The 14,581-nt window shown below is 46.7% G+C and overlaps 1 protein-coding gene across 3 annotated transcripts; it reads right to left on the reverse strand.

The window, feature by feature from the left end:
* Window positions 1-1,389: 1,389 nt before the first annotated feature.
* Window positions 1,390-13,112, reverse strand: SLC25A38 (solute carrier family 25 member 38). 3 transcript variants are annotated; one of them, XM_019727587.3, is made up of 7 exons: window positions 12,729-13,112; window positions 7,125-7,246; window positions 6,427-6,511; window positions 5,572-5,751; window positions 5,137-5,305; window positions 3,505-3,671; window positions 1,390-2,189 (listed from the first exon to the last, which is right to left on the reverse strand). In XM_019727587.3, exons 1-7 carry the CDS (start codon window positions 12,795-12,797, stop codon window positions 2,067-2,069), a joined length of 915 nt encoding a protein of 304 aa, XP_019583146.3. In that variant the 5' UTR covers window positions 12,798-13,112; the 3' UTR covers window positions 1,390-2,066. The 3 variants fall into 3 exon arrangements, with proteins under 3 accessions (XP_019583146.3, XP_088654378.1, XP_074168688.2); XM_088798252.1 differs by lacking the exon at window positions 12,729-13,112 and adding an exon at window positions 9,325-9,357; XM_074312587.2 differs by lacking the exon at window positions 3,505-3,671 and having other exon boundaries at window positions 1,967-2,189; window positions 12,729-12,933.
* Between the last annotated feature and the right edge of the window lie 1,469 nt (window positions 13,113-14,581).

A 14,581-nucleotide genomic window follows, 5' to 3' on the forward strand; every position in this document is an offset into this window, starting at 1 on the left:
AAGCACTGTGGCTTGGGTGCCACTATGAGTATCCTACTTCATTCTAGCCTATATTCCTCCCCATATCATTTTTTGAATGGGGCGTTTCAACCTAAACCTAAAGTATAAACTTAAATTTATAAATCATTGAACTGAATATATGTTATGGGTTGACTCGTGTCCCTCAAAGATATGTTGGAGTCCTAATCCCGTTTTTATGTGACCTTATTTGGAAATAGGGTCTTTGCAGGAGTAACCAGGTTAAGATGAGGTCATTGTGGAGTAGCTGGGCCCTAATCCAATGACTGGTGTCCTTAAAAGATGGAAATTTGGACACAGAGACACACACAGGGGAGAAGGCATTGTGAAAACAGAGGCAGAGATTGGAGTGACAAATGCCAAGAACTGCCAGTGACCACTAGAAGCTGGAAGAGACAAGGAACTACCCTTCCCTAGAGATTTCAGAGTATGGCTCTGCAGACACCTTGATTTCAGACTTGGAGGATCCAGAACTGTGAGAATAAATTTCTGTTGTCAGAAGCCACCCAGTTTGTAGTAATTGGTTGTGGCAGCTCTAGGAAACCAATACAATGTGCAGAAACATTTGCTCATTAACCCTCACCATGACACTAGGAGGAAAGACATACTACTATCCCCATTTCCTAGACACAATTTCAAGTGTGTCTGTGTTAAGTGGAGAGCCAGGCTTTCACCCTGGGCCCACTACAATGGCTACATTAAATAAAACGGACAAGTGTTGAGGAGGATGAGGGGAAATCAGAACCCTCATACTGCTACAAGGAAGGAAAACTGGCATAGCCACTTTGGAAAAGTCTGGTAGTTTCTCAAATGACTAAGCATAGTTGCCACATGATCGAGCAATTACATTCCTAGGCATATACGCAAGAAAAATGAAACAGTAGGTCCACACAAGCACTTGTATATGCATATTCATAGTGGCATTATTCCTGAGAGCCAAAATGTGGGAATTCAAATATTAGTCAACTGATGAATGGATAAATAACATATGGCATAGGCATACAATAGGGTATTATTAAGCCATAAAAAGAGGCCAGTTTGAATATCCCATATGGTGGGTAAACCACAGAAACACTGTGTACAGACAAGGCAGATTTATAGACAGAAGGCAGGTCAGTGGCTGCCTGGAACTAGGGCCTGGAATGAGGACCAATTGTAAATGAGATCTAAGCAGGGGATAAGTGTGTTCTAGAGCTGATTTATGGTGACGGTCGCACCACTCAGTCGAGTTACTAAAGGGGAATTGTATATTCGAAATGCATGAATTGCTAAGTAAAATAAAGCTGTTTTTTTTTTAGGTTTTAGGACCTATACAGCTCAAATGCCAGCCACCTTAGACTATTCTGTGATTTTAAAACAGATATGACACTATTTAGCTTTTCCAAACAGTTTTCAATGATACAGTGTTTTATTTATTTGAACTTCAGCTGCAGAAAAATGCCAAACTTAAAAGTTCACACAGTGCTGGGGCCAAGACCAAAACCTTTTATTTGGACACTTAGAGCCTAGGAAACCACTGTCCTCCCTTCTCCAGAGCCTCGGAGACGCTGATTAGGAACTGACTGAATAATGACACCTTTTCTTCCTTATCCTGACATCACTACCATTTAAGATGCAGAATTCAGCCTGGTGACAGTGACGCCTCACTCCACAGACCCAACCTCCCCAGCTGGAGCTCCCCAGCCACAGCTTCCGTGGCATCACGATCCCTTGCCCAAGAACAGGTGTCCGGTGGGTACTGTGGTGTAGGTGGGTGGCTGGAGCCACTGACAGCTCCCTCCCAGGAAATGCTTTCGGGTAGCTTTGCAGGGTACGCAAACCCTTTCCCAACTCCCCAGTGTGCTGTATCAGTGACTCTCCTTTTGAGAGATTCTGAAGCCTTGAGTCAGGCCCATCTATTCTCTACTTCAACTGGGTAACAAGGTGACACATCTGCCTGCCTGGCTTTCCAAGTAGGACTTCATCGTACTCCAGGATAGGAGGATGAAGCAGCCCTGGCAGAAACCAGGCAGGGCAACAGATCCCATCCTTTGTCAGTGCCCTCTCGGTCAGGATTTCAGTCCCATCTTGGCCATCATCTCTTCATAGACTGTCCACGCCATGGCTGCCATCAGAGTCCTGCGGAGGGCCCGGGGCACACCGCCTTGGAAGAAGCCACGCAGCCCATAGTCCTATGAGGAAAATGAACATCGAAACTCAGTTCATTAGCAAGGCAATTATACAACTGGCATGACAGTGAGGATCTCTCTGGGGTCTCTGAAACTAAGACCCCATTTCTGAGTCTTAGTTTTTAGACTTTTATAAATAATGTCAAAACTATGACTAATGGGTCCAAGGAGACAATGGCCTTAAACTTTTTTTCGAACAGTTGCTAAGTTTTATCTTTTTAGGCTTGCTCCATCCAGGGGAATTTATTTCTTAGCTGAAAGTCTTCATACAGGGTGGCTGTGTACAGGTGTACAGCTTGTGCACAGAAACACCAGGCCCCAAGTGGCAGCTGACATCCAGCCAAGGTCGGCTCGCCAAGCCCTGGGCCCTGGCTCCAGGCTGACGGAAAGGTGCCTTTTTGACAATTTGCCTAGAGGGAGCATTTTTGTGTGTAATTCACTATATGTGTTTGGTGGCCTTATATAAGAATTAAAGACAGAACACCTCTTACTTTTCCCTCATAATCTGGATTGATTTAGTCATTCCTATTGTTATACTCTTTAGTACATATATTTTCATATGTATTAAAGAATATTTTCAAACCTTATGATTTGAGGTATGGAGGAAAAGCAGGCAAACTAAGCAATTGAGGAATGTGATCAGATTCACAAATATTTGCTTCTATCTAGGTGAGACAGATACTTGGTGCATATGCTAACATGTTTCCCCTGCTACAGAGAAAAATGAGTACAGAAAAATCTAAAGAGGTAGGTGATAAATTTACCATGACTAGACTATCTGGTGGGTGATAACGGTACCCAATCCAATTCAGTAGCTTTTAAATAGTACTTTAGTGCACTTTACATCTACTGTACTTTTTATCTTCAGTATTACCATTTGTATGACAGCAAACTCCTAGAAACAAAATAATGCGTTTGTGATTTTTTTCTGACCATTATTTCCTCCTGGGTCCTTGATGAGATTACTAGGTCCTCCCAGATGGCCTGATTCAGTAGGTGGGGGAGAGCCCAGCAATCTGCATGCTTATCACAGGTTGTCCTAAGGTAGGGGCCCCACCCAAAGAAAACCAACCATAGGTCTTTGGCAGCGATTCTCAACCTTGGCAACACCCTGGAAACACTGAAGAAATTAGAATACTGATACTTGGGCTCCCCCCCACCCCCCCAGAGGTTCTGACATAATCAGCCCAGGTCGTGACCTGAGAATGGGGATTTCTAAAAAGCTTCTCAGGTGATTCTATTGTGTAAAGACCTAGTGCTCTAGGGAGGGAGAGAGCCTTAACCACAATAAGAACAAGTATTTATTCTATAGCCTTACTTTGAAGATGATTGTCACTGCCTGACCAATCCACTGAAATTTCATTGGGGAGAGCTGCATGTGAGTTTTGATAACATCTGCAGGTTGAGTTACCAGTGAGGCCAGAATACCAGCAAATATCCCACAGCCGAAATTTACAACGGGAATGAGGGCTGTATCCAACTGGTCTGAAATAGGACATAAGCAACATTCAGTTATAAACAAAATTCACATTCATCAGATAAATATCAATACCAAGTTGCCCACTAATTCTTCCCAAAAGCCAGAAGGTCTGGATTCAAACAAGGGTAAGAACTAAAAATTTAAAGGTATGACTAATAAATGTAGATGGAATCATGAAGTTAAAAATTCACTTTTTTACAATTATCATCATAGATTCAGACAAGAATCAACGACTGATGCTAAAACATGGGTGAAAGGAACAGGATGTTTTATATGGACTTATACAGATTCAAAGTATCTTCCTACAGAGATACTTACAAATTACAAAAGAAAAAAAAATAACTTGAGTTTTCAGTGAAGACGCTATCTTATCCAAGCGATAAGCATCACGTCTGCAACTTACTCTTAAATGATTTGGAAAAAACAATTAAACACATAAAAAGAAAACAATAAAGGGCTGTGGAGTTCTTTGTATTATTCTTGTGGCTTTTTTATAAGTTTAAAATGATTTCTAAATACTAAATTAAAGAAAACTTGTAAAGATGGATTGAGAAGTTAAAAATGTACATCCAAGTTCCCTTATTGCCTTAACTTTCTTTCTACTGCAAAATAAGGCTGTGATGTGCAGTGTCACACCTCCTGGAGCCTGGGGACAAGCAGCCAATCTCCCAAAGCCCCCCAACTGCAGCTGATCACCACTGTCATGGTGCTGGCATTCCAGCCCTTCCAGTTATCCCATGACCTTGGTAGCAATTCTTTGCTCAGATCATCCAGACACCTTATCGAATGCAGGTTCGTTCTACAGGATGTGTATCTAGCAATACCTGGCTCACTTGGGTGGATTTTACTGCCCTTTGATTTTTGTCGCGGTCTTGCCCAACATGAGCTCACTGGTAGGGTGGGCCTGCCAGAATGCCTGAGGTTTGGCACCTTTCTTTCCACCCAAATGGAGGGCTCAAACCCACATTAACTGGGCACACAGCAAGGGAGGCGAAAATCATATTTTTCTTCCAGCGCCTAATCCATTGGCAGATCCCCAGCTTGTCTGGTAAGAATCACATCAAGTGCTTCTTGAGAAATAGACTCCCAGGCCTTACTCCAAAGCTTCTGATTTCGGAGGCCTGGGGTGGGGCCCAGAAATCTTAAGATCAGGCAAATTTGGGAAGTATTGTTGCAGGACCTATGAAAAGTGCTTCATGCCAGCCCCACCCCCAACTCAACAATCCCAGCACCCTCAGTCCTCTGCCTTAACAGGCTCTGAACTCGGAAGGCAGGGACCATGTCGGGCCTGTCCACCACTGTACCCCAGCACCGGCTCATGCCTGCCACGAGGCTCAAGCTCAGTTCCTCCAACTCTGCTAAGAATCTGGAACTGCTAAGAGCAACAGGTAGTCTCATATCACAGAGAAAGTGGTGAGAATGTTTGTCTTGGGGATATCACCTCTCCACTACACCTGCCTCTATCCATACCGTGGGGCACGATGTTTTTGGTCTGGTTGTAAAACATTAGGTAGATTCCAGAAAAGGGTGCATCACGAAGGAGTGTCGCTGTCAGGCCACTGAAGAGGCCCCGGTGCCCCTCGCTGCGATAGATGCTCCTCAGGGCTGCGTAGACGCTCTCATAGCCGTACCTCCCGCTCTGCAAAGAAAGCACAGAACCAGTGATGGGCCTGGCGGCCACGGGTTCAAGCACTAAACCAAGCCAGCTTCAGAGGTGGCATTAGCAGGGCACCTAATGGGGGGTCTGGCTCCCACGTGGCTTGGCCTGCCCACACAAATGGGTTCTCTGACCACATCAGCCTCGATGTTAGATTATAAATCGGGAGTTGACATCAGTGGCTACTTGACTCCAGAGCCCAGTGCTTCTGCTTCGCCACCCCGACGGCCTAAAGCCGTCCAACTCACCTCGTAACGCGTCTTGATCACCGTGATGGGCAGCATACAGACCCCCGCAATGGAGCGAGAGCCCACCCCCAGTATGACCGACTGCATGGCGGTGGGGGGGTGGCCTCGCAGGAAGTGCTGCTTCAGAGAGTAGAGCGTGCCGAAGTAGATCCCAACACCAGGGACACAGCGCACGATGGCCTGCGGACGGGGTCAGAGGAGGAAGGAGACCCACTGTAAGCGAGGAGCTTAGCTGGGTTCCCCAACAGACCCAGGATTGGCATGCAAGGAGTTGATTTAAGGTGTGGGGGAACAGCAACGGGAGAGTGGGAAGTAAGGTGGGAGGGAGGCAGTCAACAAAGGGGGTGCTATCTAACCAGTTACTGCCATGGTGAACCTAATCCCTTTGGGGAACTGGGGCATCACTGCAGGACACGCTCCGAGTAACCCCTCTACCCGGGGAGGGCAGTGAGGCCTAAACATCACCTCTCACCTTTCATTGGTTAGGGGCTGCTGTGGGGTTGGGGTGAGCATTAATTCCCTGGCACTTCCAAAGTGACTTCCTAAGGCCAGAAAAACCCTTTGGGCCACGGAGGCCTCGGCCGAGGGCAGAGCAAGGACAGGCTGACGGCGGGGTACCAGCTGCGTCTGCTCTAAAGACTGCAAGCTCACTCCGAGGGCACACAGCTGTGACATCCCCGCCCCCCGCCCGCAAACAGAAGTTAGCAGCAGTATAAGGCAGTCAGGAAGACCACGAAGGGCCTCCCACCACTTCCAACTCTCACGTTTGCTTAAAGGAAAGGACATTTGAGGTAGAGGAGAAATGGCTAGTTATTAAAGGAGAGAGTGCAAGAGAAGATCCAAATGGCAGCTTACAGGGGACATCCCTTTCCAAAGGCCCAAAAGACTCTCCGTGCGGACTACCTGCAGAAGCAGAGCCAACATCCCAACACGTCTGGATCTGAGGACAGACAAAATAAGGCAGGGGAGGAAAAATCTCAGACCACAGCATCATAAACAAACTCGCCACTCAAAGACTTCTCTGTTTGGACTCTTTTCTAGGGCCCTTAAGAATCTCTATAATGCTTCTCGGAATCCTGGATTTCCTATGGTTCATGATTTGACACTTAAGTGTTCATCCGTCTGTTCAAAGCAATGGGATAACCTTCGATTTCATATCCTTCCATTTTATATTTATTTTATATACTTCCCACAATGCTGAATCCGGGGGCACAAAAGGGACAATACTTACGTTATCTCTAGACAACCACCTCCTATTCGTACCAGGCAGCACAGTTATGACATTACAGGCTAACACAATAAATGCAGGTGTCACTGAGGCAGATCCCAGGAAGCTGCTCAGGGAAGGTCCCCATTTAATGAACCAGAAATGTCAAATATAAAAAATATTCCCAGAAAATAATATACACAAAACCCGTGAGTATTGGGCACGGCCTGCTTCTCTTGGAGCATCCAACAGAACGGAAGTTGGCTCAACACAGTAAAGATACTCCTGTGTCTGAGAGAAGCTGTTGAAACCAGTTCCTCAGTGAAATGGGGGGAGCAGGCCTTACCCCTGCGCGGAGGGCTGCAGAGTCTGCAGGCGCGTTTTGAGGAGATCCAGGGGCTGGAAAAGGAGGGTGGAGCACGTCCCACTGATGGAGCCACACAGGAAAGCTTTGATCGCTGGATGCAACTGCAGGACAAGGGAACAGTGTCAGCAGCTGTGCCACAGCAAGTCTTCTCTCTTAGAAACTCATCCGGTATCACCTTCATGCTTCAGAGAAGACAAAGGCGTAGCCAGGAGTGAGCAGTACTGGGATGCCGAGAACACCTTGCACTGCAAGATGGCGCTCCGGCCTTAGTAGTCACAATACCTCTGCTCCTACCGCGCGACATGTCTATTTGCATCTGTGAATTATGCCACCAACCACACTTCCCCCTGTGTCCCGAAAACAAAAGTTATTGGCCACCTGTCTTCACAAAAGCAAAATCAATTGAACATGGTGTTTTAACTCTGAACTGCAGGTTTCCAAGCTCCCTTGGCTACAGAACCTGTAAATACTTACAGGAGCAAGATAAAGGAAATGAAACCTTAAGCTCAGCAGCAAAACATATGTACCACTCTCTGTAAAACCTATGGCTTTCCTTACTTTAAAACTTCCCCTTTCTCTTATACCCGCTCAGCTTTCTGGGACCTAAGCTGCCCACAGAGGGCGCCATGGACCAGTGGCCACTCCTGGGTTTGCTGGCTCTCCTTTAAGCCAGGACAGACACATACACGGGAGAATCCTGAGGCAGTCCCGGAATGGCAGGGCTCCTTCAAAGACTAAATGTACTTCCCCCAGGCCCACTCTCGTGCCCCCACCGCATGCCCCAGGATCCAGCCTTAATCGCACAGGGTTGTGAAAAGGCACTCTTAGAAATCTAATCAGGAAAAAAAGTCCTCTTTGCCAAAGGAGATATTGGCAAGCTCCATCCAAAGATCTCTCCCCTCATTATTTCTAAGTAAATGGCATACTATTGCCCTAAAACACTATCAGATGAATATAAAGTTGCCTGTAAGACACATCACATAACCAAAATGTTTCTAATCTGTGTGGTATGGTTCCCAGAGAAGAGATATTACTCCACATTCCACCAAATGAGCAAGTCTCAAGTTATAACTGGAATTATTTAAGACTGTTGAGGAAAGGACTAGATAAGTTCTGATAGTAAATACCATGTCTCCCTGAAAATAAGACCGGATCTTATATTAAGTTTTGCTCCAAAAACCACATTGGGGCTTATTTTCAGGGGATGTCTTATTAAAAATCATGCTAAGGCTTATTTTCCAGTTGGGTTTTATTTTCAGGGCAATGCGGTACTGGAGCTTATAACCACGTTCAAGGAGCTTGTAGAAGTATCAAAGGGTGGTAGAATTGCTAAGACCACAAGTGACACCGAGCAAAACGTGTACATTCAATTGACAGTTCTCCACCCCCTTGTGTCATCTCTCATCCACACTGCTGCTAACCCATCCTCCCATGAGGTTTGTTTCTCGGTCTCATCCTCGACTTCGTGACCTCCACGAGCCATTCTTCCCCCCTCCAGTGCCATCTTCTCTGCTGCCTGGAAACAAACTTGAAGGGCCTCCTATCTTTCCAGCTGCCTGGAAGGGCACCTCCTCCCCGTTTGCTAGTCACTCCTCAGGCCCCCACCATTTGCCATCCAGCTATAATAACAGCTCTACGTTGAAGCTGCCCTGCCCTGCGTGCTCATCAAGGACCTGCAACACCCCAGAACCCCTTTCCACACTTATCTTTCTCCCCCCTCCCTCTCTTTCTCTCTTACTATGTTTCAGGTGTACAAAACAACAGTGATTAGACATTTACCCCCCTCACAAAGCGATAACCCCAACAAGTCTACTACCCCTCTGACATGGTACACAGCTATTAAAGTACCACCGACTATATTCCCTATGCTGTACTTTATATCCCGTGACAATATGTATATATATAATTATAGTTGACATTCATTATTATTTCATATTAGTTTCAGGTATACAGTGCAGCGGTTAGGCATTTATATAATCTATGATGTGATCCCCCTGATAAGCCCAGTACCCATTTGACACTAGTCATAGCTTTTGCAACATTATTGACTATATTTTCCATACTGTATTTCACAAATTTGTACTTCCTAGTCCTTTCACCTTTCTCACCCATCCTCCCAACCCCCCTACCACTGACCAACCATCAAAATGTCCTCTATATCTTCTTCTGCTTCTCTTACTTGGCCTCTCTGGTGCATTTCAAGCAGCTGACCGCCTCGCCTCTCAGTTTTGGGGTTCCTCTCCTCTTCCGGCTGCCCTTCGAGGTCTCCTTTTCCTCTGCCTGCTTGAAGATATTGCTGTTCCTCTTATCTCCGGGGGCTTCATACAGCCTCTCAGGGCAACCTCACCCCACCCCACCACACCCACATGCTACAACACCCATACCGTCATCCCATGCAGTTTCTCTCCAGACTCTGCTAATCCCACGCCTCTTCCACCTCCCACTAGCACACAGGCATCTCCAACTCAGCATTCCACAGTGGGAATTCAGTCCACAGTACTGCACACACTTCCCTCTTCTCCAATTCACGCTGAGATATTCCACTAGGAAATATGGGAGACACAACCTCTCCCCAGAGCTTCAGACCCGCATGAGCACTAACTCAGGCTCTGGGAAGACGAGGGTCATCAGCAGGACGTGGTCACGAAGCACTCAGCAGACGTCCCAAAGGCACCTCAGACATTTCCAAACCTGAACTCATGTCTCTCTGACCCCCAATCTGCTCCTCTCCAGGGCGCCCCATCCCAGCGACTACCCTGCCATTTATCTACTCAGCTGCCCCAGCCAGAAACCTGGGCAGCACCCGACGCATTTTCTAATGCACTTGCTCATTCTACTTCCTAAAGGTTCTCAAATTCACCTCTGTCATCCTAGCTCAGAGACCGTCATCCTCGGCGACTGCCACCACCTCTTCACTCACCTCGTCTCTGCTCCCTCTTATCCACTGTCTACCCTGCGGCTAGAGCCGTCTTTTCCAACTACAAATCTGACCCCACAGCTTCCAGGTGCAAACACCTTCAGTGAGAGTCTTGAATTAAAAATGTAGAACAATATCCTTTAATTGTTCCATATTCCAATCAGGATAAAGTCCAAACTGCTGGCTTGCAAGGCCTTTCCTGAATCACCATGGTCCAGTCTTTCTGGTCGGTGCTCTCGGCAGATATACACTTATACACTCTGCAGATATAATGGACTCTCTGCCTTCCTCTCACCTCTGAAAACCCTGCCCTAGCTCCTCCCAGGTCCAATTAATCCCCGAGGGCCTCTGCTTAGACCTTACCTGCTCTGGGAAAGCCCCCTCTCACTGCTTCCATCGCACCTGAGCCCATCTCCCTTACAACTGAGGGTCCAGAACAAGAGAGGCCATTCACTCCTGGTTTGCAGTTCATGGTGGTACCTCCAGTACTGACCAGAGCTTGGTGCACAGTAGGTGCTCAACTGTCAAGAATGAATGAATCAGCTACCAGGAAACCCGCACAGGGCTTTCCCTTGAGCCTAATCCCACAGGATAACATCCCCTGGCTCCCTCTAGCCCTTTGCTCCAGCAAGGCTGCAGGAAGGACCTGTAGTTACAACTTCCGAGCAGCTCTCCTAGGGGCTGCTTCCCCAATGCTTTCACAGTATTGCATGAAATTTGTTTTAAGGCTGCTGTCACACACACACACACACACACACACACACACACACACCCTCCCCCAGTGCAGGAACTATCTTCTTTATGTCTTTATTTTCACAGCACAGTGCTTGGACACAGTGTTGGCTCCATAAGTATTTGCTGAATAAATGAGAAGAGCCCACAACTTTTTTAACTTTATAATTTTCCCGGCCTACTAGCATGCAGCAGATGCTAAATATGCACTATATCCATGTAAGAACGTCCAGACCTATAGACAATTTTTACAAGAATTTGAGCAAAACTGACGGACAATTGTTGGGAAATAAGACCTCAAATGCTCCAGAGAATAACAGTTTTACAATTTATTTTACCGTGTTTCCCCGAAAATAAGACCTAACTGGAAAATAAGCCCTAGCATAATTTTTCAGGATGACATCCTCTAAACATAAGCCCTAATGCGTCTTTTGGAGCAAAAATTAATATAAGACCCGGTCTTATTTTCAGGGAAACACGGTATGCATTTGGAATTAAGGAGGGAAGTAAAGATTACATGAAGGTAGGAGAAAGCAGGGTGGGAAGTGGATTACAGGATAGTTAACAGGATTGTGTGCTCTCTTGAGGATGGTTGTTTCAAGGGTGTGCTAACCTTGATGCACAGAAACAATGGACAGGGCTTGCTTAAGGCAAAGATAAACCTTCTACTAAAAAAGTTTCTATGCCTGGTGCGTGACTACCCATCACCTGCCCCGTTAGGAATTTATGATCAGATCACCCTGTGAGGTTACTTTCCATTGAACTCCTTTTTCATCCACAACTAGTGGTATGGATTAACCTCTGTTTAAAAAAAAATTACACTTTTCATTTTGAATAGTCTTAAAATATTGTCAATGGCACATCCTTTAAGGGCATATTTGATTTTTTCTAAATAGTCCAAAGTTATTCAAGTTAAAAAAAATGAGTAATCCAGTTTTGTTTTGTTTTTTCCAGGGGTGGGTAGGACAAAAACAACCAAACAATACTACACAGGTACACAAAGGCAATAAATAGCAGTTTGCAATCATTCCCCAAGCAATTCCTACATCCCTTTAAAAAATAAATTGTCTATCCAATTCGGATAGGATATACAACGGAGGCCAGAGCTGGATGGCCCAGAAAGAGAAATCCGTAAGCATGTTTTCAAATATGTAAATGTACAGCTGCAGCCGCCTTTTTTTAAGGATTAAAAAAAAAAAATCCGCACCCCAACCCGGGCGAAAGTGGCTCCGAATGACGAAAGCGGCCGCAAGCCCAAGGCCTACCCAGCCCAATGCCTGGCTGTACTCGCGCCTCCACCCACCACCAGCAGCGACCCAGCCCCAGCGTCCTCGTGGAAAGTACTGCGTAGCCCCACCTCCGCCTCCACCAATGGCGGCCCGGCGGCCCGACCACGGCAGCCAATCCAGACGCCTGGGGGCGTGGCCTAGCAGCGCGGTGGACCTTATCTAGTCTGGCCCGGCTGGGGGGTGGGGGCTGGAGATCCAAAGGTGCCCCGTCTCCCCGCCCCCAGTGACCCTAGCTTCTCGGGCTTGGCGCTATTACTGGGCCTTGAGATGGTCCAAATATCTGCCCGGGTGTTGTCCCACCTCTGTCACTCCAGGCATCCAACTTTAAGCAACATCCCGTAGCGTTCGCACCTCTTGCGGGGCCTCTCAGGCACATTCCCCCGAAACCCCCCAAGGCCCCGGCAATTCCTCCCGTCTCTACTCCGATGGCACTGCAGCAGCGCGACCCTTGCTCTCCTCTCCCAAGCGAAGGGCTGCAGCCCTCGCCTCTCGCCTTCCTCCTTCCCCGCCATCTCTCCCGCCAAGTCCCCAACTCTGCGCGCATACGGAGGAGCGCGGAAAAGTCCCCCCTCGGACCGCTGACCCTTAGCAACCTGCCCGAGCCGGAGGTCCTGGAACCCCTGCCTCCCCTTCCCGGCAGTTTACCATAAGCGTTTCCACCCTGTCTCCGACATCTTGAGGTTGCAGCAGCGCCGGGCATGACTTCTGAATCATTGGAGGAGGCCTGCGAGTGCACTGGGAGCTCAGGTCCGGCCCTGGAGACCTTGGAGAAGACAACGTGATGGAGGTAGCCCGGGCGACGCGTTCTAAGGCCGGGCTCTCTACCGTGTGTCGGGTAAGGGACCTGCGCGTCCGGGGGCTCCGCGCCCACTACCCGCGCGTGGCTCCAGGGTGCCAACAATCCTGCACCCGGGAACGACTTGCAGCTCTTCACTTGCTCGACAGACACCGCGGCTAAGTTCTCCGACACATCCTGCGGGCTCGGAGACTTCAGGGCCTGCGGTGAATTGGCTGAGTCTCCGAGGGGGTGGAGAAAGCCGGAAGAACTAGACAGAACAATGGGATTTAGCTTCCGGGTCGGTAGCTCGCCTAGCGATGGTGAGAGTGTGCTCTTTAGTGCCCTCTCGTGAGGAAATCCGGAACTGCAGGACCCACAGTTTCCCCTGAAACCGGAGCTTAATTGGCACTTCTGAGGGGAATTTTGTTTTGGGGGGCAACGTCTAAATGTATTTACGTCGAGACAGGTAACCAGCAGCTACCAGATTTGTGGCTATTAAGCACTTGAAATGTGGCTATTATGACTGAAGAACTGAATTTTTAATTTAATTTTAATTAGTTTATATTTAAAAACAAGTTGGGTGGAATATTTTTCTGTTAAACACATCTTCATTGTTTGGCAGACCTATATTTCCCTTTAAACGCCGAAAAGTTAGCATCAGAATTGACATGTGCTGTAAGTTAATGTGGATGAAAAACGGGGCCACACACTAAACCTGACAAGCTCAGGGGAGACCTGCATGGCAAGCCCTACAAACTCAGACAGGGAAAGTAACCACATAGGACGGTGTGAACATAAAAAGTCCTAACTAAAAGCGTGGCTGGTCGTCACATCCTTGGCCTGTAGCTTCCTTGACAAAGGTCAACCTTTACTTACGTGAGTCTGTCTATTGTCTTTTTGCATCTACCCTACATACCCTTGGAATGTCAGAGTAATCCCCCTTCTCCATGACCTCTAAGGGCATAACCAGCCACACCAGAGCAAGAGACCACAGAATCCCTCATTGCTATTCTTGTCCTCTGATTACCAACTCTAGGTGCTGTAAAATGCTAACTATTAACTACCCTGTACCCACCAATGTAAAAGAAGTATCTGTTTCTCAAATTTACTTTTTATCTAATCCCAGAGATCCCCCCCTTGCTTTCTCCCACCCCCTTAATCTACCACTAATGGATTTCATGTAACCTTCTTGTTTTGATTCTAATGTATAAAATAAGTTGCAAAACGGCCATTTTCCAGAGCATTTTTTCAATCCGCTGAGATTTTGCTTCAGGGCAATTGTCGCCAGTTTGGCTCAAATAAACTCATAAGCTTTCTCTTAGACTGGATTTTTTTTGTCGACATTAGTTGTCCACACACCGGAATTCTAAGACTTGTACTAGTAAGGCAAAATATCTCTAATAATTTTTATATTATTACATGTTGAAATGATATTTTGGATTTTAGGGTTAGGTAACATATATTAAAATTAATTTTACCTCTTTCTTTTTACTTTTTTAATATGACTCCTAGAACACTTAACATTGTTGGTAGATATGTAGCTATTGCCATATTGATATTCATAATTTTGATTTTTTTTTTTTTTTTTTTTGGTCTTAAAGAAGTCCCTCTAACACTCCCTGTAATACTGGTTTGGTGGTAATGAACTTCTTTAGCTTTTTCTTGTCTGGGAAGCTCTTTATTTGTCCTTCAATTATAAATGATACCCTTGCTAGGTAGA

The sequence above is a fragment of the Rhinolophus sinicus genome, chromosome 5, assembly GCF_057876585.1.
Source record: "Rhinolophus sinicus isolate RSI-liver-muscle chromosome 5, RSI-T2T, whole genome shotgun sequence".
Classification (NCBI taxonomy): domain Eukaryota; kingdom Metazoa; phylum Chordata; class Mammalia; order Chiroptera; family Rhinolophidae; genus Rhinolophus; species Rhinolophus sinicus.